We start from the raw sequence: 23,473 nt of genomic DNA, 5'->3' as shown, positions 1-23,473 counted from the left end.
GGGTGGGGGGGTGGCATGGTCCAACACAGCAGAAACTGCTATATTTCACTGGGCCTTTTGTCTGCTCACTTTCTTTATCTCCAAAACCAGCCCTCTAGAGCCGTCGCCACTGCTAACCATTAAAGATGCCCAGTCTCCGCCCCCTTCGACCCCACCAATCCTCTCTCATGACCCCCTGCCTTTGTTAATGTGGAACTCTTATGTAACTTCATGAGCAAACTAAAAATAGACCGGAGATTAGGACAGACAATGTTTAGAGTTAGAAAGCAGCACAAGTCTTTCAGAGTTTCTCTGTGATTGTGCTGAGAAATCTCCACATCTCATTGAAGGAACAGGCAACAAGTTCCCTTGGGAAACATGAGACAACTGAGGCCTACTGTACAAGAAGGCATGATAGTTAACGCTGATAAAACTATCCCGTTCTATTTCAGTCTCTTAAACACAGCTTTGGGACCAAAACTGGGTTCCAGGCCAGTTTCTGGTGGGTTTGAACATTATAAAGGGAAACTAGATGACAGAACAAACATACATTTCTCAAATATTGCTCCAAACGGTCCGTTAAAAGGTGCTATCAAAGCAGGAAGCATGAGGTACACAAATAGACTTTATTATGCTAGAGTTAAATTCCTTCAGTTAATCTTCCTGGAAAAAACAGAGCCTTCACCATGGATGAGAGTCCAAAGACGCATAATTTTGTGAATTCTTCCTTCTAAAAATAGCTGCGGAGGTTGGGGTTTTAACCACAGAGTACATTTTGAGGTCTGGGCACTGTCTCTGCAGATTGCAGGATGCTGGGTTTGATCCTGTGAGAATCCTTGTGAAGGATCCTTGTAATGTGAGGTGACCCCAAAGCATCTAAATAACACGGCTACTGCTCAGCCTTTCCGAAACCCAACAGACAAAGTGAGACAATAACATATCATTCACGTCGAGCTGCAGTAGAAAATAATATTTAAGTTCCATGAGTGAAAGGCACATCTTGTAGGTGTTTGCAAGTAGGTCACTGTATGTCTGTGTGAAAGCTTATGGTTATTTGTGTTCATGCAGTGACAGTGTATGCTGTGAGACTCTGTTGGAGATGAGTTCAGCCAGGTGTGGCTGTGTTAGGCATAAAGTGCCTAACAGTTTAACAAAGAATACCTGCTATTAGGATGGTTCTTAGGAGGGAAGCCTGGGAAACTCTTCAACTCTCTATGAAATTAGCTTGATCCTCACAGATTTCTCCTGGGGTTTCCCTGACGAGCTCATAAGTACAAAAAGACATTAACTTCATCTAGCACCTCTTTATAAAGATACATTTTGGCACTTTGCCTTAATTTTAAACTGCTAGGCAATGAGGATACAGCAAATAAAGTATAGTTTTGTAATTTGCTGGCTTATTAATGATTCAATTATTTGTATACTTCTGTATATGAAGAAATTTTAGATACTTAAACTTGCATTAATGGATGTTTTTGGCCTCTTGGGGAACCACAACAAGCTGTAATCACTACACTGACATACTATGACATCTATTTTTTACTTTTTAAGTTAATGTAGCAAACATGTTCGCAAACGGTGTCTTATTTACACTTCCTGCAGAGAGAGAGAGAGAGAGAGAGAGAGAGAGAGAGAGAGAGAGAGAGAGAGAGAGAGAGAGAGAGAGAGCAACATTACCATGTGTAAGTAAGTGGTCTGGTCTCCCAACAACTCCTGAGGGAAATATCTGCTGCTAAATGCTTCACCAGCTACTGTGGTTGCTAACTTTGTTTGTCTGCTGTTTGGTGCTGGGCAGGTACAGTGATTTATTATTATATATTTATGACACTGATGACAAGACCGAACTATAGCATTAAAGTTGCAGACTGTAAAACAAAAACAATGAGTTTAAAGAAGTTAAACTGAAGAGTCGGGTGATAATTCTCTGTGAGTTACTCCTTTCACAGACAAGTAGACATTTGACCCATTGTTGATATACAGATATTGATTACAGCAGCTTTAAGAACTAGTTTGATCATTAACTCAAGTTCTGAGAAAAAAGCACATATGATTTTTTTCCATAAGACTTCAACGTGTCTGTCTCCCAGTCTGCAGTCTGAGCCATGTCCACAAAAGGCTACTTCACATCAAACTGCAGGGTCCTTTGTCAGAAAACAGCCATGGCTGTGGTTAACCTGCAGTGGTCTGTGTAAAACAACCATGCAGCTTATGCAGGGTTTCCCTCTCCAGCCAGTTGTTTTTCTCCCAGGTCTGGACAGGATGAAAAGCAACAAAGGGCAGTGCTCTTTAAATCTGAGCCACTAAACCAGCCTGGCTGTCCTGACTGCGTCCTCCCAAAGGTGTAACCACAGGATTGCAAATGAATGTGTGACCGTGTGTGAAAGACAAAGTTACCGTCTAGGGCTGTGAAATGAGATGGTCATTACCTTTGCACTCTCTGGAAACTCATCTGGCGTGCAGTGCAGGAGCACATGCCCCTTATTAGGCAGGTTCATGTAGATGCAGTTGGCAGCGAGGTCATCAGGCACTGTCAGTTTGTCATAGCGATGGTCACTCATCTGCTGCATGATCTACACACAAAGATAAGAGGCAGACAGAAAATAGACGATGAAGTAAAGCAACACAGCCTGTGAGAGTCCACAGGGCTTTCAGAGAGTCAGACAGAAAACAGTTATTCAGACTATCAGACACTTTGAGTCAGAAGCAAGGCCACAATACCGAAGGCAGCACCACGTCTCTTTGCTGGCCAAAACCACTCTCGGGGCCTGGGGGGCCTTAATGGAGAACACAGCAGCAGACAGACATTCTTTCTCAGCAGATGTCATGTTATTTATGTAATCTGAAAGAGTCGAAGGTGGGACGGGCGGTGGGGGGAGAGAGGCTGAGAAGACGCCCATGTTGCCAAATGGAAGTCGGGGGGTGAGGATGTTATGACCAGAGGAGAGGCAGGTGCCTCTTAATGTTTATGAGCTGAACATCTGTGGACGGATACCTCAGAGACGAGGAGGGGAGGGAAGTCGGAGAGCGACTCAAAAAAAAAAATCCAAAGCATCAACAGTCAGAAAAGATATTTTGAGGAGTGAGTCTTCTATCGCTTTTTTTTTGTTTTTTTCTGGGGGGGTGGGGGGGTTGTGCTGCTCCTCTTTCTCTCACGATCTTCTGTCTTTAATCATGAACAGGATGAGTTGGTTGTTTGCTAATGATTAGCAGTCAAATGAAGTTATTATTAAAATTTGAAACTATGAAAAAAGATTATGGAGAGATTAAGATTATTATCTAAAGATTCGCAGCAAATGTCGCCTTTAGCATTACTCTGCAACCAAAATGTGTGACGTCAGCTTGACGCACATGTAGGTTTAGAGGAGTGGCAGTGATAGAAAATGATGACACACAACTAGACATGTGGGAGGAAAGTGTGCGGCTTGTGAGCACAATGGGCTTTGTGGCTGAAGATGTTTTCATTTCGCTTCCCATCGACTACATCTTCTGAAATGGGGAAGATCAGCGTGTTTCCTGAGATGGAAAAGGCCTTTTGTTATGTCAGTTATATAGAAATATAGATTACTTTGCATTATATTACTCCCATAATGGGGCGAATATACTCACACTCCTTGTACCTTGAAAAACATGAGTTATTGCCACATAAATAACAGACTATTAATACTAACTGATCCAACCCAACAGCAAAAGTGCTGCTCTAAGTACTTTGTTAGGGCTTTCCTAGGAAAATCTAATCAGCACACAGGAAGTGACACATTTTATGTTTCTGGCAGCAATAAATGTGCTTTGTGGGGATAAACAGAAGAACAATTGTGCTGTTAGTATGAGCAGTAAATCCCATCATCAAATAAGAAAGGAAAAAGCTGCCACAGGGCTGGACTCATTGTTACATGGAATAGTGAACTCTGGGAAGTGTAGTGCAAAAGCAACACAGTACTAGACCTTTAGGAACAACAATGTTAAAAACAAAGTCTGGAAAAGGTAGGAGTAACTCACATTTCTATACATATAATAGCAAGAACTCACTTTAGATTTATGAATCATAAATTATTAGAATGAAAAGACCCTACAAATGACTGACAATGCAGAAATCAATCAAATCAACTTTAGAGGAGCTGACGTTGCCATTTCTGAGAACAGGGCTGCAGGGTGGAGTACAAGCAGTGTGTGTGTAACCAGACCAGACACATTCCCAGGTCACTTGTGGGTGTGTTACGTGATTGCAGCAGCCCTAAATGAAAACACTGTCCATGTGCGTGACCGCCAACACTGTCTCTCACACACAGGGGGATTAAGAGTGGTAGAGGGGAGAATAAACGTTGACTCCACCAAAGATCACAGTTGTTCCTGCTTTACTCTCTGTCTCTAAAACATCTCATTTTCTTAGTAAAAACAGAGAGGGAAAAACTATTCGGGGGTGTAAGGAAAATGTCCTACAGCAAGATTTCATCGTGCTTCGTGTAAAGTTCTGATCCATGAAATGCAATTAAATCCTTAGAAAATTCACCTGACTCATGGAACACTTGGTTCTCTGTTCACAGTCAGTGGGTACAACCCGTCAATATAAGGCCAGATTACAAATGTAACTGTGTAACTGAAGTTTTAATTTATTCAAATCTCAGGTCTAAAAGCAGAAACTTGAGGTAAGGTTATCTCAGTCACTGCATATTTTTTTTTAACAAAATGAGGCTTTCAGTAGCTTTTGTGAACATCAGTCTGTCTGCCTGCCATCACAACTAAGCCTCAGATTTGTACATCTTTTTCTAAGTGTTTAAGAACAAAAGAAACAATGGAGGACTCAGGTCTCTACATACTCCTCATGGCTCACGACCAAGCATAAAGCTACAGCAATTTAGCAGCAACTTGCTTCTGGACAGTGGCTGAGGTCCAGTTAATTCACAGATTGGTAGCTAGGCAGCAGAATGTGCTTACTCAGAGCTGCTAAAACAAAATATTTACTGGAAGGCAATAAAATCCCCCACCCTCCCCCTTGCGCAATCACAATTGCATGTTAACAAAAAATACTGACAATTTACTGGACCTGATGCTGTCCACTGCGGTTATCAGCATTATCTGGATTTTTGCTGAATATTTTTCATGCTCATTGTATAAATCCTTTCAATTTTGTTTTATAATACTTCTTCTCACTGATGAGCAACAGCAGCAGCAGATACATGACGAATCCTTCATAAGGCCGCTTCCAAATCTGGTCGGGAAATGAGACTGAAATTGTTTCCTGCTGATGTACAATAAATGTTTGTTATGGTTCCCTGACACTCTCTCACTTTGGAAATATTACTGGTCCATATGGAGTGTTTATGGTTGCACCCTGAGGTGTCCAATGGGAGCTGATGCGGAGGGAAGGAAGGGGAGGGGAGGACACAGAACATCTCTGATAATACTAAGAAAACTGTAAACTATGAAATATTATCAGCTGCTGTCTGACTCTGCAGCTGACTCAGAGACTCAATAATAATATCACTGGCAATGTTTAAAGGCCATATATGGCTCTTTTCCTGATATAATTCATACTGTAAAACGAAATCCGTTTTCTTAGCCACAGTAGCAGTGGGATAGACTGCCATATGATTTTGTACAGAGATTTATGGTTCTGCCTAGAACTTGACTTTTCTTCTAGTGCCACCACAAGGTTTTTTGATTTTTAGTGAAATATCTCAACAACTACTGGATAGATTGCAATGAAATTCAGCATATACATTCATGCTGTAGTAATTTGAGCTCTAAACTTCAATTTCAAATTAATCCAGTGCCATCACCAGGTGAGAATTTAAATTTGTCCAATATTTGGCTTGATCCTGTTGAAATTAGCAACCCTGAGCAACACACACACATGACAGGACATTGTGTCTCATCGGCCGCTGCTGTACTTTGTGTTTAGTGTTGATCAGCAAGTGTTAGCATGCTAAGATAGCGTACATGGTAAACCCGCTAAACATCAGTATGTTAGCATCGTCATGACGAACATGTTAGCATGCTGATGTTAGCGTTTTAAAAATTTGCATTGTGGATGGCGGTGAAACAGCTCAAAAATCTTGGAAAACAAACAAACAAAAAAAGTATTACATCTTAAGAAAAACAGATTGATTTGTATTTGTGAAAATGCATTTTGACAACTGACGTCACATATATCATTATATAAGTATAAAAAATATATTGATATTTCTTGAATACTAACTGCTAAAACAGTACATATTTGATCAGCACAACACAACAATACTATGATCAGTATGTAGTACATACTGAATAGAATTACCATGTAGTATAGACCTTCTGTAAGCTAAGATGTGGGATCAGCTGCTGCTCTCTGACACTGCAGCTGACTCAAGGATTCGGTGAATGAATGCTTTGACATTACTGACAGGGAAACCTGATGCCCCAAGCCACACATGGCTCATTTCCTGATATTAAAATATTCTAGATAACTTATCAGTTTTCTCATCACAAATGTAGACAACATTTGGTATCTTACTTGTGTATATGGACATGCTTGTGATCAGGAATTGGTCATCACATGTTTTTGACCCTCACCGTGTTGTCACCTCATTATCTATAAAACTCAAGCGTGTAAACAACCTTGAGGTGAAGATCAAATCCTGAGCAGTAGAGAGTAATGACCTCATGAATCAAACCAGGGCTCAGTGTGCTGTAATGTAGCAAGGGTATAGTGTGTGAGGGAACAGGGAGTGGGTGCTGCATCCTCTGAGACAGGCAGATATTTCGGGATGATGACTTCATGAGAGCGGCTTGGCAGTGACAGCGGCAGATGGATGACGAAATCCATAAGGTCAGCGTGTATTCTCATCCCAGGGAGAGCTAAACACAGACAGGAGACTACACCTGGTCTGCAAATATAAATATTCAGAGGGCTGAACCTTATTGTTGAAGAAACCCAGATAAAGACAAAGTCAAACTTCAAAAAACAGTAAAAATGAACAGCCCTATTAAAGCAGATGTCAATGAGATATTCCACAGATCGACACTTTTTCATGTATCAAAGTGAATCACATGACTAAGCCCACACAAGAAACAGATCAGGTCCTCCTCTCTGCTCAGTGAATATCTTATAGCTGCAAAATTTACTTCAGGAAAATAAACTGAATTAGTCAGGCTCCAGCTTTGATTTGTACAAAGTGTCTTTGTTTAAGGGTACACATAAGAGCTGCATCCGCATCCAAAGCAGGCACTTTAAATTCATTAGAACAGCATTCATAAGACCCCCCCCCCCCACAAAGAGAACATTACCTAATTACAAATCCAGGGTTGTTAAAAGTGCCTTTAAAACAGGAGCTAATTGCTGCAAGAGAGGGTGACGTAAGCCGTAATTAGGAAGCGAGCAGTCTGTCATTAAGTCTCACTAACGGCCACTCCTCACTCCAATAGCTAATTACCGGGGTGATCAAACAGGCAGGAATCTTAACGAGTCATTGCTGGAATATAAAATTAATTAGCACATGTGTTTATGCATAGATTCTTGAGTTCTTGTGTGCGCTTCAGCAAATTCAAATATAGTCACAAACCAACAAGTCTGACCTTGTGTTTCTCTCAAGTACTTTGCCTCATTAGGAAGTGCTGTCTGACGGTTTGGTTTTAATTGCCCCAGAGACACACTAGGTGACTTTCACTTGATTTAAAGTAAGACTAGGCCAGTAGGGGGAGATATCACACTAGGAGGCAAGTGAGAAGGCCTGCCAGAGAGAATCTGTCAAAGCCAAGGGTGTATGCGCTTGTGTGTCTAATTCTTCATACTTATGTAATTAGATGTACTGCGTGTGTGTCATTAAAAAAGTTCACATGCAGTCTCACATATTGATGTTTGAGAATTTTAGAGATTATTCCATCAGAGGGATGGGCTAAGATTCATTACTCTCTTTGTGAGAATGACAATCTGTCTCTGTCAGGGTCTACACTGTCTCCTCTTCATGTTGTCCTTAAGCATCCCTCGGGTTTCCATTGATGCAATGACGCTTGATCGATCCAGAAGCCTTTATAACGAAAAGAGCTCAAGCTGTTTAATGGAGGGACAATACCTTTGTAATTGAAGCTGGAGTGTGAGCGCCAGGGGCAATCCCCACAGATTAGCTGAGAATATGAATTAATGAGTAAGGATTAAGGTGACAGGTGGTTTCAATGTGCTTACAGTGGGAAGCAGCCATCAAGCTGTAAGTAAGGGAGTCTGTTCTGAATCAACATGTGTGATGTCCTGTCTTGCAGTGTTATTCTTGCTGAATACTTTGCAGAATGAGAGAAAAAAAAAAAGAGGTTCATACCAACTGGATTGAGCCAAGAGTGAACCAAAGAAAAAAAAACTAAAAAACTAGAATTACCGCCTCCGGTTGTTTGACTGCCAACCAGTCAACTTGCAGTTTACATGTCTACGCAGACAGATTTGATGTCAAATAGAAAATGATGATGTCACGGTGAAGCTGACCTTTGACCTTCTGGGTATAAAATGTCATCATTTCATAATGAATTTTGTCATGATTAGCATATGAATACTCAAATTACAGTGTGTGTTTTTTTGTGATGTCACAGTGACCTTGACCTTTGACCTTTGACCACCAAATTCTATTCAATTCAACCTTGAGTTCAAGTGGACATTTGTACCAAATGTAATGAAAGATGAGATATTGCGCTCATGAGAATGGAACGAACGGATAATCGTAGCAACATGATGCTGCTTTTTACTCTACATGCAACACACACATACACAAGTTCCGTACCTTTAGGGCTTTCTGTGCTGGTTCACTGGAGCCGATGACAATCAGGCCTGGTCCCCCCATGCTGCAGAAGCTTTTCAGGTGCAGCCCATCCAGCACAGGCACAGTAGACACAGCGTAGTCCTGCAAAACAGGTGAAGCAAAAACTGAGTATAATAAGCATCATTAAGACATGGCAGACGCAGGTATTAAAAATTACAGCAACAGCTTATATAACCCAATATATAAAATGTAGTAATATCTACAATAATCTGTCAAGCTGTAAAAAGTCATGCTTCTCCATTTGTCCAAAATATTAGAAACAAATTTCAATTGAGTTTAATACTAATAAGATAATCTTCATAAAATGTATTTACAGTACTATAGGGCTATTGTATAATTTAGAATTGGATTATACAGATGTGATAACTAAATGCAAGTCTTCCTTTGTCAGTGACAATGCTTCACCATCCTTTTGAACCGCAACAAAGCACCACAGCTCCATTCAGTATAAATGAAACCATCTTATATTGTCTTCTATAAAAAATATATATATCTATATATATGAATAAATAAAGAGCACTGTAATGGTTTGTGCAGTATCATTAGACAGGGTCTCATGTGGCCTTTAAAATAAAGTAGTGGGCAGCTCACGGGCAGAAACAGCAGGAGTGTCTGGAAGATGATGTCACTGAGCTGAGGGCTCATGGGAGATTACAGAGCAACTTGTAGGAGTCTGATTGGAGAAGCTCTCTCTGGCTGCAGGACGCTGCAACCAAATGCTGTCACCAGAAGTGTTATAAAAGCAGAGGCTTTACAGCACCTGAAAAAAACTGTCATTCAACAGTTTTCTTGAGACATAAGCATAGCCTATGATTTAGGAATCTTTGAAATGTGAAGGCACCGCTATAACTTCTCTATAACTATATAATAATCAACAACTATCAAAGTTAAAGATGGTAAGAAACATCCTTAGTTATGCTTCATAAACACTGAAAAACTCATTGCATCAGGATTGTGTGGGAGTGGTTTGATGAGAGTTATGGCAACACAAGCAAACAACACAACAGCTGTTGTCACATTTTGTCTGAAATGTCACTAAACTCTGATTGGTGCATGGGATTATATGACATCACGTTTTTCCACATCAAACCAGTGAGACAAGCAAAAACACAAATATAGAAATCTCATGTCAAATGACCAAGGCTTTTCAACCTCTGGTAGAAGATTTATGTGGGACCCCATCCCTCATAATGTGAGGGGCTGATTGAGAAAATATGTTTTTTTTTTAAATCTCTGAACTTGTAGGTAAAAGCAGCGTTCAACAACTGATACTGTATATGCTTCATTTTGGTGCAGGGTAATTTCCACAGCACTGTAAAGGGTCCTATAGTGTTTTATTTATCTTTAGCCTTCAACAGTTGATGTTGGACTGACCCTTTCATTAAAATGTCAGCTGAAAGTCTCCTTGTTGCAAGAATTAAAGCCTGGAGTCCATATTTGAAGAATTACAGCATGCCCTGTCGAAACAACATTATTTTACCAGCGACTTTATTTTGATTTTGATTCACGGGACTGGAAGAGTTTCCCACCTTAAAGCTGATTGATTAGGCTTTTGATTCAGGACACACGGTTGGTGACACTGTGTAAGCCTTTTGAGAATCGCTAAAGCCAGAGTTTTGGTCCCACTGAGATTTATAAACCTTGAAGTGATACCAAGCTGTAATTTGAATTATGATAGGATATGAGGCTTTAAGCTTATTTTCCAAGACCTTTCCTTCCTGAATCTATGTGAATACATTTATATGACTATAAATTCTGGTTTGTGCCTAAGAAAATAACTTCTTCAACTGACGTCCATGTGTTTTCTTAATCACATAATATGTTTTGAATGAGTTTTTATAGCTCTAAGGTTCATAAAACCCCATGAAGTATTGTGTACATTTTCCATCGTTACACTCTATTGTGACATTTTCCATTCAAGTGTATGTTAACACTTTTAAGGTCAATATTTGTACAGCATCATTAGCTCCATTACAGTGCTGTGAATCACTGAAATAGCTATTGTGACTGAAAAACAGAATAGCGCTTGGCAGCTTATCATGTGAGAAACTTAAATTCCCCCATCCTTGATGTTTTCCTGAACTCTTTACTTGGCACTTGTTAAGAAGATATAGAAGGACAAGTGGGAATTATGTAATCTGGACTTTCTTCTTTCCTTATCCATGAACAGGAAGTTTCAGTGTAAAATTAGACATTTGAGTCAAACCTTTCTCATCAAGATAAATCCTTCAAGGAATTAAAGGAGAGACAGTTGCTTTTCATCTGCAGTAACAGGCCGCGCTATGAACTGGAAAGACCTTGTTGACGAACCCAGATGTACAGCAGACTTCTGTGTCTGTTAGTGTCTCATTGGTACAAATTAAGAGTCAACACCTTTTAGCTGTAACAGAGAAGAAGTGGTGTAGCCTCGAGATTGCTTCCCGAACAAACTGATTCCATCAACAGCACCAAATGCTGCGACCTCTCCAAGGACCATAAAGAAAAGAGCTGCCACATCTGTACGCAGTTGTTGAGTGCTAAACAAACCTGGCAACAAAGTGATCCTTAATTTGATAATGAAAGGAAAAAACAACAGTGATAGAGGGAATCAATCTGATAAAAAACGGAAAAAACAATAATGGACGCTCAAGTAATTTTTCCTTGTGTCATTTGCCAGAGACGCATCATTAAGTCCCGTCTTATCAAAGATAACAGAAAACACAGAGGAATCCATAATGAGGAATTCAAATCAGATACAGATGGGAAGATGGAAGCACTACAATAAAACCATTCAGGTTACCTTAATGCGTTGAACTCTTGGCGCCATGACCCACCTCTGAACTTTGCTCTTTTGTCATGGTCTCTCTGAGCAAATCTAAAAGCGATACACATAAGTCTGCGGTATAAAGCGTCCTCACATTACAATAACAGTAAACACTTCAGATAGGATCAGTCTGTTTTTGTGACCCACACTGTGACTGTGTTTGTAGACTGCATGCCTAAAATCCTCCCTGAAACAAATCTGTTATTTCAGTGATGTTTGGGATATTTTTCTGAATATTTCTTTTGGATGTGTGTGTCATATGGGAATGGAGATTGTTGGGCTCAGTTGTGATTATCAAGGTCAGGCCACAGCACAGTGATATTAGTCAGAAAGTAGTCGGAGAGGAAAATATGATGAAATCATTTAAAATACAAAATCAGTGACGTTAACAAGGGCTGGAAAGAGACACAGAGCAGGCTTGTACACACACCGTTGCCTTTAACTTGAAGGATAAGGTTCATGATCAATATTTTTCATATTGTCAACAAATCAGATCAAAACCAACAGCGCATTAGTCTGTCTCTCAGCTTCCCTCCCCTGCCCGTGGTTTTCAAGCCTCAATCCCATTTGTTCCTAGTGAAGACATAAATCTCTAAAAAATGGGTCACAAAAACATTTTTAGACAAGGCTAAAAAAGAAAAATCCTACAGCGGCTGAGTTACTCTAGTCTTAACTCAATAACTCAATGGTCCATTTGTTGGGGCTATCTTCAGTCGCAGATTTGGACCATAGTGGGTATTTACAGAGGGAGGATGGCGTGCGTGGGATCCACTACAGTGGCAATGTTCTTGGTAATGAAAGAACACTTTCCCCGGCTCGAGCTCCTCTGACAGCTTTTTAAATATGAATAAGATTACACTGAATTTATCCAACTGAAAAGGAAGGAAATTAGTTATGACAGTTTTTAATCTTAAATTGCAAATCCTATTTTTTTTTTTTTTTTAAAAAGACTTCATCAGAGGCAAAAAAAAAAAAAAAAAAAGAAGCTCTCCACAACAAATTAGCCCACAGTCAAATCATCCAATGAAAGACAGATTTACTGAACTCTGAAGGCTTTGAATGCAATTTTTAGGGCGGTGATATTACCTGAAGATGACAGTGTCAGTCAAACGAAGCCTAATTGGATTAAATTATAAAAATGCCTCATTAGAGATGAACGAGGATCGTGAGAAACACTTTTCCTTCTAAGTGGGAACAGTCTGTCAATTCAGTAGAGATGAGTAGACAAGTTGATGAAATTAATTTATCATAGCACAGAGAGAAAAAGTGTCCATAAAATCATTCATAAGAGAGTTGTTTTCTCTCCCAAGTTGCCGTTTTAATCAGTGTCATCAACTGCTTGTTTAATTACTGTGTACAGAGGTGGCAGAGGTTTGCATCAATAGGTGATTAAAAATGCCTCCAGGCCAGCTGAGGCCTAATTGCCACTGGGACTCTTTATAGCTGCATCAATCAATAATCAAAGGGCGCGCTGCTCCAGTGGTGCTACATAACAAAGTAGAAATACTTCTTTTAATTGCACAAGTGTTTATGTTTTGGTTACTCTTGTTTTTATGTCAACAGGTCGACAACTGATCCAACTTTCCTTAATATTTGTGTTGTTCCCTCCAATACAGGGATACTTTATATACAGCCAATATGATGCTTCCAAATCAAGGTCTCCACATCTTCTAGCAACAGTTCATATGTTTACATGTACTGTGTGGTAAGTAATCCACAAACACAGTGTAGCCTTGATGCAGACATGAAAGTCAGACATCCACAGGCAGCAGAGCAAAGTGAATACACACAAAGGAAGAAACAGGCAGGGGTGAATGGATGAAGGCTAGATATAATGGACAGAAAAGAGGGGGTGGAGTGAGGCGGAGATGGTTGGAGGGAGAAATGGAAGTGGAACAGAATGAGAAAAGCAAAATTAATGGAGTGATGATGCTGTTATCTTCCTGCCATAAAGCTTTTATGATTGATAACCTATTTATCTCTTCCTCTCTTTTTTGTGATGTCTGATCACTCATAGCAGGCTTGTGCTTAGAGACCATTTAGGAGACTGAAGAAGGCAGAGTGGTGGCTGTGTCTTTAGAAAGGTACATTTCCATTAAGGTTTCCATTCATACTCTTACTGTGCAGTGACCTGAACAACAGATTAAATGCAATCCAAAGCAATTCTTCTTTAGGGACTGACCTGACTGTATTTTGCCTCACTGAAAGTGGCTCATAGAGAATCACACCGTGTGACAGCCCTCTGGCCTGTTTGCTTGTGCCTTGTTTGCTCCTCTCTTGCAGGTACAGGTAATTGGTGGGTGGGGCTGCACCTGCTCCCAACCACTATAAAAGCTGCCACATTTGTCACCTTAGGGAGACTCTGCATGTGCTTTATCTCCATGTGGCTCTTTATCATGTTTACCCACTCACATTTCCCACACATGCACTCACTTACACCACAACAACTCCCGGACATCCACATGTCATCTCTTTTTGCAACTTAATTTATGTTCTTTAAATAAATTAGTTCATTTAAGTACATTTTTGGTGTCTCTCCAATAATTTGCCCTTTTATGTTATTTGTTATTTATTGGCCCTTTGAGCTGGTAATGACAAACCCCACTCTGTAGGGGTTAGCTTCACTGGTTCGCTCTCACTGCTCTCATCCGTGTCATGTCCGGCTGCTACAGCAACTGTACAATACGTGCTCAACACCGAACAGCAGACAGTCACAGTTAGCAAGTAGCTGGTGAGCATAGTGGAGCATTTACCACCTAAAGAGCCTGAAGATTTCCCTCAGCATTTGGAGGAAACCAGAGTGAATACAGGACGTACAGTCATCAGGTGGCCAGAAACATGACTCCAAATAAATATTAATATTGTTCCATGTGCGTAAATACGGAGCTGTTTGTAAACACATTGCGTTGCCAGCACAAAGTGACAATATGCTGCTTTTGTATTTACAGCTTACTTTTCCCCCAAGACGATCAATTAATGCAGGTTTTGGGCTTTTCTATAAGTTGTGTAATGGGCTGCTAACACTTTACTTGAGTCATTTTTGAACAAGGTATTGTTACTTTTACTGAAGTATGAATTGTAATTTAATCATTTTTTAACATCACTGCATCACTTCACCTCACCTTAAAAGCATCTGCCAGGATCTCTGCTCCTCTCTGATTGGTCCGTTTGGAAAGACCCACGAAGAACTCTCGACCTGTAGAAAGAATCAGATGAAGCTGGGCAAACTATCTATGAACGTGCATATGACAGATAGAGAGGTGTATCTGAAAAGTCTACAGTGATAAAATGTAAAAATCTTGAATACAGCGAGCCTGTGGAGCTACAGTAGCTGAACACTGCAGTCACCACAGTGTGTACTTTATGCATGCTTGTAGAAAGGCCAACTGTGGTCAGTATGGTGGGGCACAAACAGACAGAGCCCTGAATGCCTGGCGAGGCTGCAGCACACGGAGCTAAGGGATGGGGTCCTAATGTAGCTGCTGAGCCTTTACAAAATGAGCCGTTAGCCGGGGCCCTGCCAACAGGAAATGTTTCTAGCCCTGCCATGTGAAACCGATTTCAGCTGGAAGGAACGAGAGCACAGAGCCAGTGTCTAGAAACCCAATTAAGTGTACTATGCTTTTTCCTAGTAGCCTGCGCATTGCAGAAGACACTGACCCACATTTTAACTCACCACACGGCTGTAACAGAATGTACAGAAAAATCTAATGAAGACCACCGTGTTCTTGGTTCTCTCCCTTCATCAGTTTTATTACCTGATGCCAGGGTAATAAGAGGTCCGTGGTGAGAGCCTACAGTCCTGCTGATGTGATTTGACCATGCAGTATGGTACACAACATTTCTGCTACAGATTATTTTCGGGGAGAAATTCTGCTTAGTGTGCTGAGGCACTGGGTCATCGAGGTCGCCGAGAGGAATGTTTGAGTGGAGGATCCCAAAACACAGACACGCAATCGTCTGGTAGACTGTGTATGAGCTGTGACTGCAGAGGCTCAGGCTCTGCTACCTCACTGTTCCCCAGTGTTTCCTGTTTACAATTACATCTTCATTTCTACTTAAATTCAATACATGTTTCTTACATGCAGTTAATGGATTGCAGTAAAACTCAAGGTTACGTGTGGTCGGCTAGTTCCCCCTCACCCCTTTACTATGGTTTGAATCAAGAATGACATATGCCAAGTGTATTATGTAACAAATAACAGATTGCATGTCTTCAGATGCAAAATAACAGATGAGACAGAGGCGAAGAATGCCACAACACAAAGTATCCTGTTATATGATTTTAACAGACACCAGCGAGCCAATCAGAAACATGCACACTATATTGCTGCTTTGAAATATTTTTTTGTAATAATCTGAGCATTTCCGTATTTGTTTATGGAAAAGCTAAACCGGAAATATGTCACCTCTGACCTCAAACGCTCAAGCAAGTAGGAAAAACATGGACGACTTATTTTACCTCTGGTAAAATTGTATTTTACCAGGGTGCTGGTTGTCTTCATTAGGCCATACTGCAAATCAAACTGAAAGCATCCAGGCGTGGAAAACTAATGTTTGTTTCCTCTTGACTGTGCCATCACACTGTGAACTTGTGTTTGAGAAAACATGAAGAAAAGCAACTATGACCTCATGGCCTCTATCATGCTCCACTGTCAGGACAAAACTTCACAATCCAATCCAATTGTATTTATAAAGCACTTTTTACAAACTCTAAGAACAGCAGAATCATCAGTATATTGTCTGATCCATTCGTATTGAGGGGCATTTTGAATAGTCAAGTCTGCTATCAGGGATTTACAATTATGATTACAATTTTAAATACCAAATAAAATTATTTTCTCTTTTATTGTAGATTCTGATTCAAAGGAAGAGTAGAAGCAACAAAGATTTGCCTTCCTTTGTCCTCCACAACCCCAAAAACGTGTTTTAAGATTTGACTTGCAGTTTAGGTCTCACAGCCCTATAGTACCAAATTTTAGACTAGCATGTTTTCACATTTCCATCTAGTACAAACTGACACTGACAACATGGTGCCACCTCGCAAACTAAATGTAAAGCCGAGTTTCACATCTAAATTATCTTTATGTTTCATTCCTGTATAAACAAGCAAAATTACATCTTGATTACATTGGCTCTCTCGAATGGCTTTTAATGCACCTGGTTCATATTCAAGCCCAGAATTTACAAATGATGGCCCTGTAGTGGCAGCAATAAACATCTGAGGATGGCCTCATAAGGGAGGATGGATTGGCGTGATCATGTAGAAGTTAAGGGGCAATCAGCCACAGTGACGTAGGAGACAGTGGAACCCACCTGTAAAGAGCACATCCCCTCCATCCAGTGTGGCGTTCTCGTCAGTCATTTCCACAATGTTCAGACTCAGATCCTTCAGAGCTCCTTTCATGACCTCCGTCTAGAAGAGACACACAGGGATTCACTCAAAACATCTGCTGATATTAAACAAAAGACTGACTCATGATGACGTACAGTAAGTTAAACCATCAGCATTTCCTATCTTCAGGAATATTATGATGCGGTCCAGTTCTAATCAGACATCTGTAAACAAGAGAAAATCAGTTTGAGGATTTTCACTGGGTTTCTTGTAATGGCACAGTATTTAGCGGTACCCGGGTTCTTGAGATTAAGCGCAGTGAAACAAAACCTTTTCTCTCCAACAGGTTGTGATGACATCATTTCAATGGGCCATGAAATGATGACATCATTTCAATGGGCCATGAAATGATGTCATTTTGGAGGAAGTATGTTAAAACTTTTACAAGGCAGTGGCTGCGGAAAATAGGTACGCTGAAGGACCAACACAAACTCTACAAAATGCCTCTTCCTGTCCTCGTGTTCCTGGTCATCTGTCTTTCATATGTTTATAGGCAGGAAGTGCAAGGATGGCTGCCACCCAAGTAACATTAGCATATATTATGAAATGCATTCAGTGGATGGAAATTTACAAGAAAGTCCACAATTTCACCTGCATGTCGTCTCTCTTGCTTAACCTGAAACCTGAGGAAAGAGCAGGTCTTTTTTTGGCTGAACTTCGGCTGGTCTGCTCTCCTGTCTGACCGCCCAGTGAGATTTTACTGTCCTGTGTTTGGGGTTCCTGCGGGAGTAGTTTCCAAGGCCAGTCATGTTAGCGAGAGCATCAGTGTTTCCACAAGCCCTATCTCACTATGACCTCAGCCTGCTCACTGTGCTTTTTGGCGAACACAATGCTTCTGCTTCTCCTCATTTGTGGAGGGCCTAACCATGAGGTCATCCAGGTAGACTGCCATGCACTTCCAAGATAACACAATAGGGGCCTGTATATGAACAAATGCCCCTTTCGTCACACCTACACACACATTTATGCACAAATACATACGCAGGGGTACCGTGCAACCAATAACTACAAGCTACTATTTATTTACACATTTCTACGTGGATGACTGCTTCTTTAAATTTCGTTATGACCGACTGGCTCACAACCACAATGGCATCTTTCCAATCCATTCACTTTCCAGAAGTGAGACACTGGAATCCCACAGAATAATCAAACTTTCCTCCTCCATGTTTCATCTTCACTGCGGGCGTCCTCCTCATCTTTCTGCTTCAGTTCACCAGGAGGAACACAGCGTCCTTCCAAGTAACTGGGTTCACAAATGCATTAGTGGTTTCTTTAAAAGCTCTGGCAGCAACACAGCATGCAGCATGTTAAGTATAGGTAACAGTTAATCCCTCTCATTTTTGTTGTTTGGGCACAGCGAAGGCAAGCCAAGGCATCGCCAGGGCACCCTCTCTGCTTTTCACTTTGTTCGGTTTGTAGATGTGTTGGGTGGCAAATTAAAGTAAGGTTTCCAAGAAGTAAACAATCCAGATGATTGATGAGAACGTAAGCTTTTGAGGTTTGTTATGTTGTCTTTGCACGTCACTGCTGTGTGGTCTTAGCTGGCCCCAACAAAGTTATTAAAGAACCATCAATGTCTCATGATATGAAAGGAAACGTCAGTCAAATGAGTCAATTCAGACACTTTTTTCATAAAAATGTTTTGCCTGTCTGTGCCCATCAGCTGAGCGGCCAGTGTCCTCAAAGGTGAAGAGCTGATTCTATTTGGCTGTTGTGATTGGATGCGATTTTACTTGTTAGCCAAAGTTTAATGCCACGCTGTCATTATCAGTGACTCCTTATTCCATTTTTAACTCAGCAGCACTCTGGAGATTCCACTATCACAGTGGTCGTGTGCCCAGGAATCTGCTGGACTGCGTGAGGTAGCCCTTTACCTCAGCTCTCCGGCATTTCCTCTGACATCAGTGGAGGTGATGTGACCCAAAGTAGTCCCCCCCCCTCCACCATGTGAAACGTAATGGCCCCTATAGACAGACGGCAGTAGGGTATATCTGCTCTGTCTGCTGTGATGCCACAGAGCATCAGTTTGGCAGTCCTCCCACATGGACGTGAAAATCGCAGCTAACGTGTTTGTGCGAGAGATTGAGTACGCATGGGAAATAATATGTAGATAAAAAAAAAAGCAAAGATTCTTGTGTAAAAGAATAACTTGAACAAACTGAGGAAAGTATAATGAATTCACCACATTTAGTGCACACTGAGGAGAAGATTGAGTGTGGTGATGTAATGATCTTGTGTATATAGTTAGTGAATACTTAGGCGTATCCTGAATATACAAAGATAAAGTACAGACTTACTGTAATTTATCACTAACAAAAACTATTGCTCAATCCTTCAAGGAAAAAAAAAAATCCAGTAAAATAATGTAAAAACAACATTCTATGAACCTACACTTCTTAAAGCAGACATGATCTTATCAGTCCCAGTAGGGTCCACCCCCACATCAGTTTCCAATGTCTTAAACCTGCATTTCACATTGGTCTCCTGTACACAGGTGTAGCTTTATTCTGCTCAGCTGTCTGTCAAGACACACTCAGCTGTGTCCTTGCACTGAGGAACCAACTGCACCGTTTCCCACAGAATCAGCTGCTATTTGTGGTGGTAGCTGACGGACGGACGGACGGACGGACGGACGGACGGGGGGTGTAATACAGCATCAAATTATTATATATGATATTATTAAATGATCCTGTGTATAAGGTGCTGATCTGCAGATATTGTAATTGCCAAGTACTTAAAATAACTGACGTGAGACAAGAAGACCTCCACCTGTCTACACTCTCTATAATGTGTAGAGCACGTTTTGATGCAGCCATCAGCAGGTTGAAACAGAAACAGTGAGTTCACCGGAGCAGATAATGTATATAGTTGTGCATAGTTGGCAGGAGTGCACACTTTTCCTGCTGTCACATCCATTTTGAGGTTCAATGAGGTTTTTGTTCTGATGTACCTCTCTGCAATCACTGATATCACGAGCTGTTATTTATCAAAGTTTTCAAAACTCCCCATGTAATCAACACATTTCTGTCCAGAAGACTACAGCTGAATGGAGGCATCACACAAATCCTAATAAACTCTCTGCAGTGTGGGAAAGTCCCAGGGGGATGAAACTGAATATGTATCAGTGAATATGACAGTGAGTCAGATCCTGCATCTTGATTATTGTAACACTACATCAAACAGTACCTGAACCTTAACCCTGTCTGTTTGTTAAATGTACTGTACGAGAGTCACAGCCCTGTTAGTCACTGTCAGAAAAATGGAGAATGTCCAATGTTTCTACAATAAAGCAGCCAGTGAATGTAACTGTATTATAATAATTATTGTTTATGAGTTCTGCTATAGGTTGTGGGCAGATTAATAAGTGCAGGAATCACAGTTGACAGAGCTCTGCTGGCTGCTCCATCGTAGGAAAACGATTAGCATGCCAGTGCAAGTCCCAAATAGCTCCCCACAGATACACTGCTAATTAGAGAAGATTAGCCCTGAAAGTTAATATCCTGCAACTTCCCCTTGTGGTTCATATTCTTTCATTCTGATGAAAATAAATCCATCTGTTGGGTACAGTCACCTTTTTCAGGTCCACCAGTCATTAAGCCAGGTATATCTTTGTCAATACTTTACCTTACTGATTTGTGGAAGTCATACATGCTCATTATCTTCTTGACATAAAGTATAGATCAATTCACTGTCAAGCTGAAACACTCAATTATGGTCAACAGTAAAGTGGCAGCTTTCAAAGGAACACTATTAACATTTCGGTATCATATGAGAAGACTGATATCACCTTCATGTCTGTATGGTACACCAGGCTAGCTGTTTCCCCTTTTCAAGTCTTTGTGCTAAACTAACTGCTGCTAGCTGTAGATTAAGTGCTGTGTCTCAAATACTTGCAGTACACTGTGTTCACAGTATACTCACTTCCGTAGTTCGCACATTTCAACGAGGTTGTCCCAAATCAAACTGCAGTCGTGCACTTTACTTTCCTGTGTGTGCACCCTGTGCCATCAGTGCTGACGACATATTCTCCTTCTTCGTTTGCCGTTTTCATAAGTTGGTCCTTCCCCATCTGCTTCACAGCAGCTAAGATAGTGACCGGCGAGGGTGAGCAGAAACACACTTATGCACTCAAAATAGCAAGTGTGAGAATACAATGAACATGTACATGAATTGAGACGCAGCAAAGGTTTAGCATACAGACATGAGAGTGGCAGGGTAATTCTAATATAGCTCTAGGCAAGAAAAAAAAAAAATCAAATATTTTCCAGAATGTCAAGTTATTCCTTTACAAGTGCTGACATTTCAAGCACCACATGATGACCTTTGACTAAATCTGAGATTCTTTTTTTTTACCAATTAAAGTGTTTCTGCCTTTGCTCTCCTCGTTCACCCTCTCTCTCTCTCTCTCTCTCTCTCCCTCTCCCTCTCTCACACATTCCCTATATTCTCTTTAGACCCTCGTGGCAAGTCAAGAATGCTCCTACAGTGGCTTCCCATGCAGAGTGCCCTATTATCTCTCACTGTGAGGGACATCCAATACCCCATCTTGCCTTGGTGCCAACTCACTTAGCCAGCACCTCCTTCTCTTCTCCCTCCAGCCCTCCTGTGCTCTCTTCATCTCTCCTCTTTTTCCCCTGAGTGCTTGGCCAGGCGACATGCTGTTAGCCAGCACCCTGCTTTGAATGAAAAAGGCCTTTTAAAATTCATTAGGGGCAGAAGGCTCCGAGGGCCAGTCGGTCTGCCTGCCACATTCCTGCCGTTCCAGCACAGGACAGGGGAGACGGAGCAGAGAGAACAGCCTTTTATTTGGGGCTTTTTATGGACCCCTTCTCCCTTCTCTCGCCCCTGGTACCCGTGGATATCGCATTCTGCTAAAAAGGACCATCAGTCTGATAGGGCATGGTGCATTTGGAAAGGGAATGGAGTACACAACAATAGCATTCCTGAAGGTCATCCTAGCCTCCCTACACCAGGCAACAGAGTCCCACGCTCCGACATAATGGGGATACAGCATTCCTCTGAGCTTCACACGCAAGGAGGTTAACCTCTTTAAATGACAGTTATCAGCTGCAGTTTGTGTATCAGTGTCACGTAATGCCAGACAGTTACAATCTGTGAACACTATATTATCACCTTATAGTGTTGATATGTCACATGTGTTAGCAACCAGTTGCCTGTTTACTTATCCAGTAGACATGGAGCACCATTAGCCTTTAGCTTGAGACATATTTCTGGATACCAAGCAAATATCCAACGTACACTCTGCTTTTAGCTCTGCTTTGGTCTCCACCAACTCTTCAGAAGCTAAATGCTCAACTATGTTCACTAGGTAATCGGTATGTCAAAGCTTTCTTTGCTAAAGACATCCACTTGTTGCAGCAGGAAAATCAGCGACCCCTTTCATATTACACAAAGTAATCTCACCCATTGTTAGTAGAAAAATATTGACTAGTGTAGCTTTACAGCTACTTGTAGAAGCTGAAATGACTCAAACACGTCAGAAACAGTCAATAAAAAGTTGCCGTCTGTGTGTAAAAACAAAGATAAAGAGAAAAAAGTGACTTGCTTGTATTGACATATGGGCACAAGTTTGAAGAGTGAGTCTTGTGCGTCATAGCCAAAGCTTTGGCTGGACATCCGGGACACAGATGATGATTGTAACAGATAGCAGAGACCTAATGCCTAATGTTCAAAGACCGGTGGAGTACAGAATGGGAATAATGACTGCATTTCAAGGCAATCGACCGAGTGGAATTTAAAATAAATGCACAGACCTCATTAGCTATGCAGCAACTAGGTGGATAAGGCTATCTGAACCTTTTAGGTATTAAGTCTCTGACATCATGCAGGAAACAGAGAGATGAATCCCTTTGTTTGCAGAGAAGTGTAAGTGCGATTAAATGGCTCAATTATAGATTTGTCAAAAGTTTGCCAGAGGCAGCTGTTTCACTGAGTGCTTCTTTATGAGGACTGCCTGAAGGCTTGAATAAATGGCAGCCATGAGGGAGACAACCTACAGAAGCTGTTCTGACAGGGCTATTGTTACATTCATGCACTTCTTACACTCCATTGCATACTCACATGCACACGCACAGACAGGCGCATACATGTATACACACACACCCACTCAACACAAAGGGGATGCACAAAGTGTGAAGTTCGGATATCGGAAATCAATTCCCCCCCCCCCCCAGTCTTTCTTACGGGAAACGTAATCACAAAGAACACACAAAGCGCTCACACATGATTCACACAGGTGGGTGCATACACGGAAAAAAGGGCCCAGTCTGATTCTGTCATGGTGGTCAAATGGCACATTCCTGAAAGCAGCTAACTGCAAGACTTCGCACTGACACAGCCTGTAACAAAAGTATGAAATAACAACATCTCATTTAGTAGCAGCCAAGAGAAAACAAACCCTCAATGGCCTGTCCTTGCATTATCTAAACAAATCCTTGGTGTATGTTGGAACATACCTGTGGTTAACCAAACCATGACACCTCCCACCCCCCC

The 23,473-nt window shown here is 41.2% G+C and overlaps 1 protein-coding gene across 2 annotated transcripts in view; it reads right to left on the bottom strand.

Annotated features, from left to right (window-relative positions):
* Window positions 1-23,473, bottom strand: part of ddah1 (dimethylarginine dimethylaminohydrolase 1) — a 79,386-nt gene that overhangs the window by 4,513 nt on the left and 51,400 nt on the right. For both annotated transcript variants that reach the window (XM_023394484.2, XM_023394485.2), the window contains exons 3-6: window positions 16,879-16,978; window positions 14,685-14,758; window positions 8,721-8,840; window positions 2,406-2,549 (exon numbers count right to left, since the gene is read on the bottom strand). In XM_023394484.2, the coding sequence (XP_023250252.1) occupies window positions 2,406-2,549; window positions 8,721-8,840; window positions 14,685-14,758; window positions 16,879-16,978 (438 nt within the window). The remainder of the gene's footprint in view (window positions 1-2,405; window positions 2,550-8,720; window positions 8,841-14,684; window positions 14,759-16,878; window positions 16,979-23,473) is intronic.

Source organism: Seriola lalandi, unplaced genomic scaffold, assembly GCF_002814215.2.
Source record: "Seriola lalandi dorsalis isolate HSWRI2012SDOR001 ecotype SW California unplaced genomic scaffold, Sedor1 jcf7180002054949, whole genome shotgun sequence".
Classification (NCBI taxonomy): domain Eukaryota; kingdom Metazoa; phylum Chordata; class Actinopteri; order Carangiformes; family Carangidae; genus Seriola; species Seriola lalandi.
The sequence above is the reverse complement of the archived record's forward strand: the minus strand, read 5'-3'. Positions and strand labels throughout refer to the sequence as shown.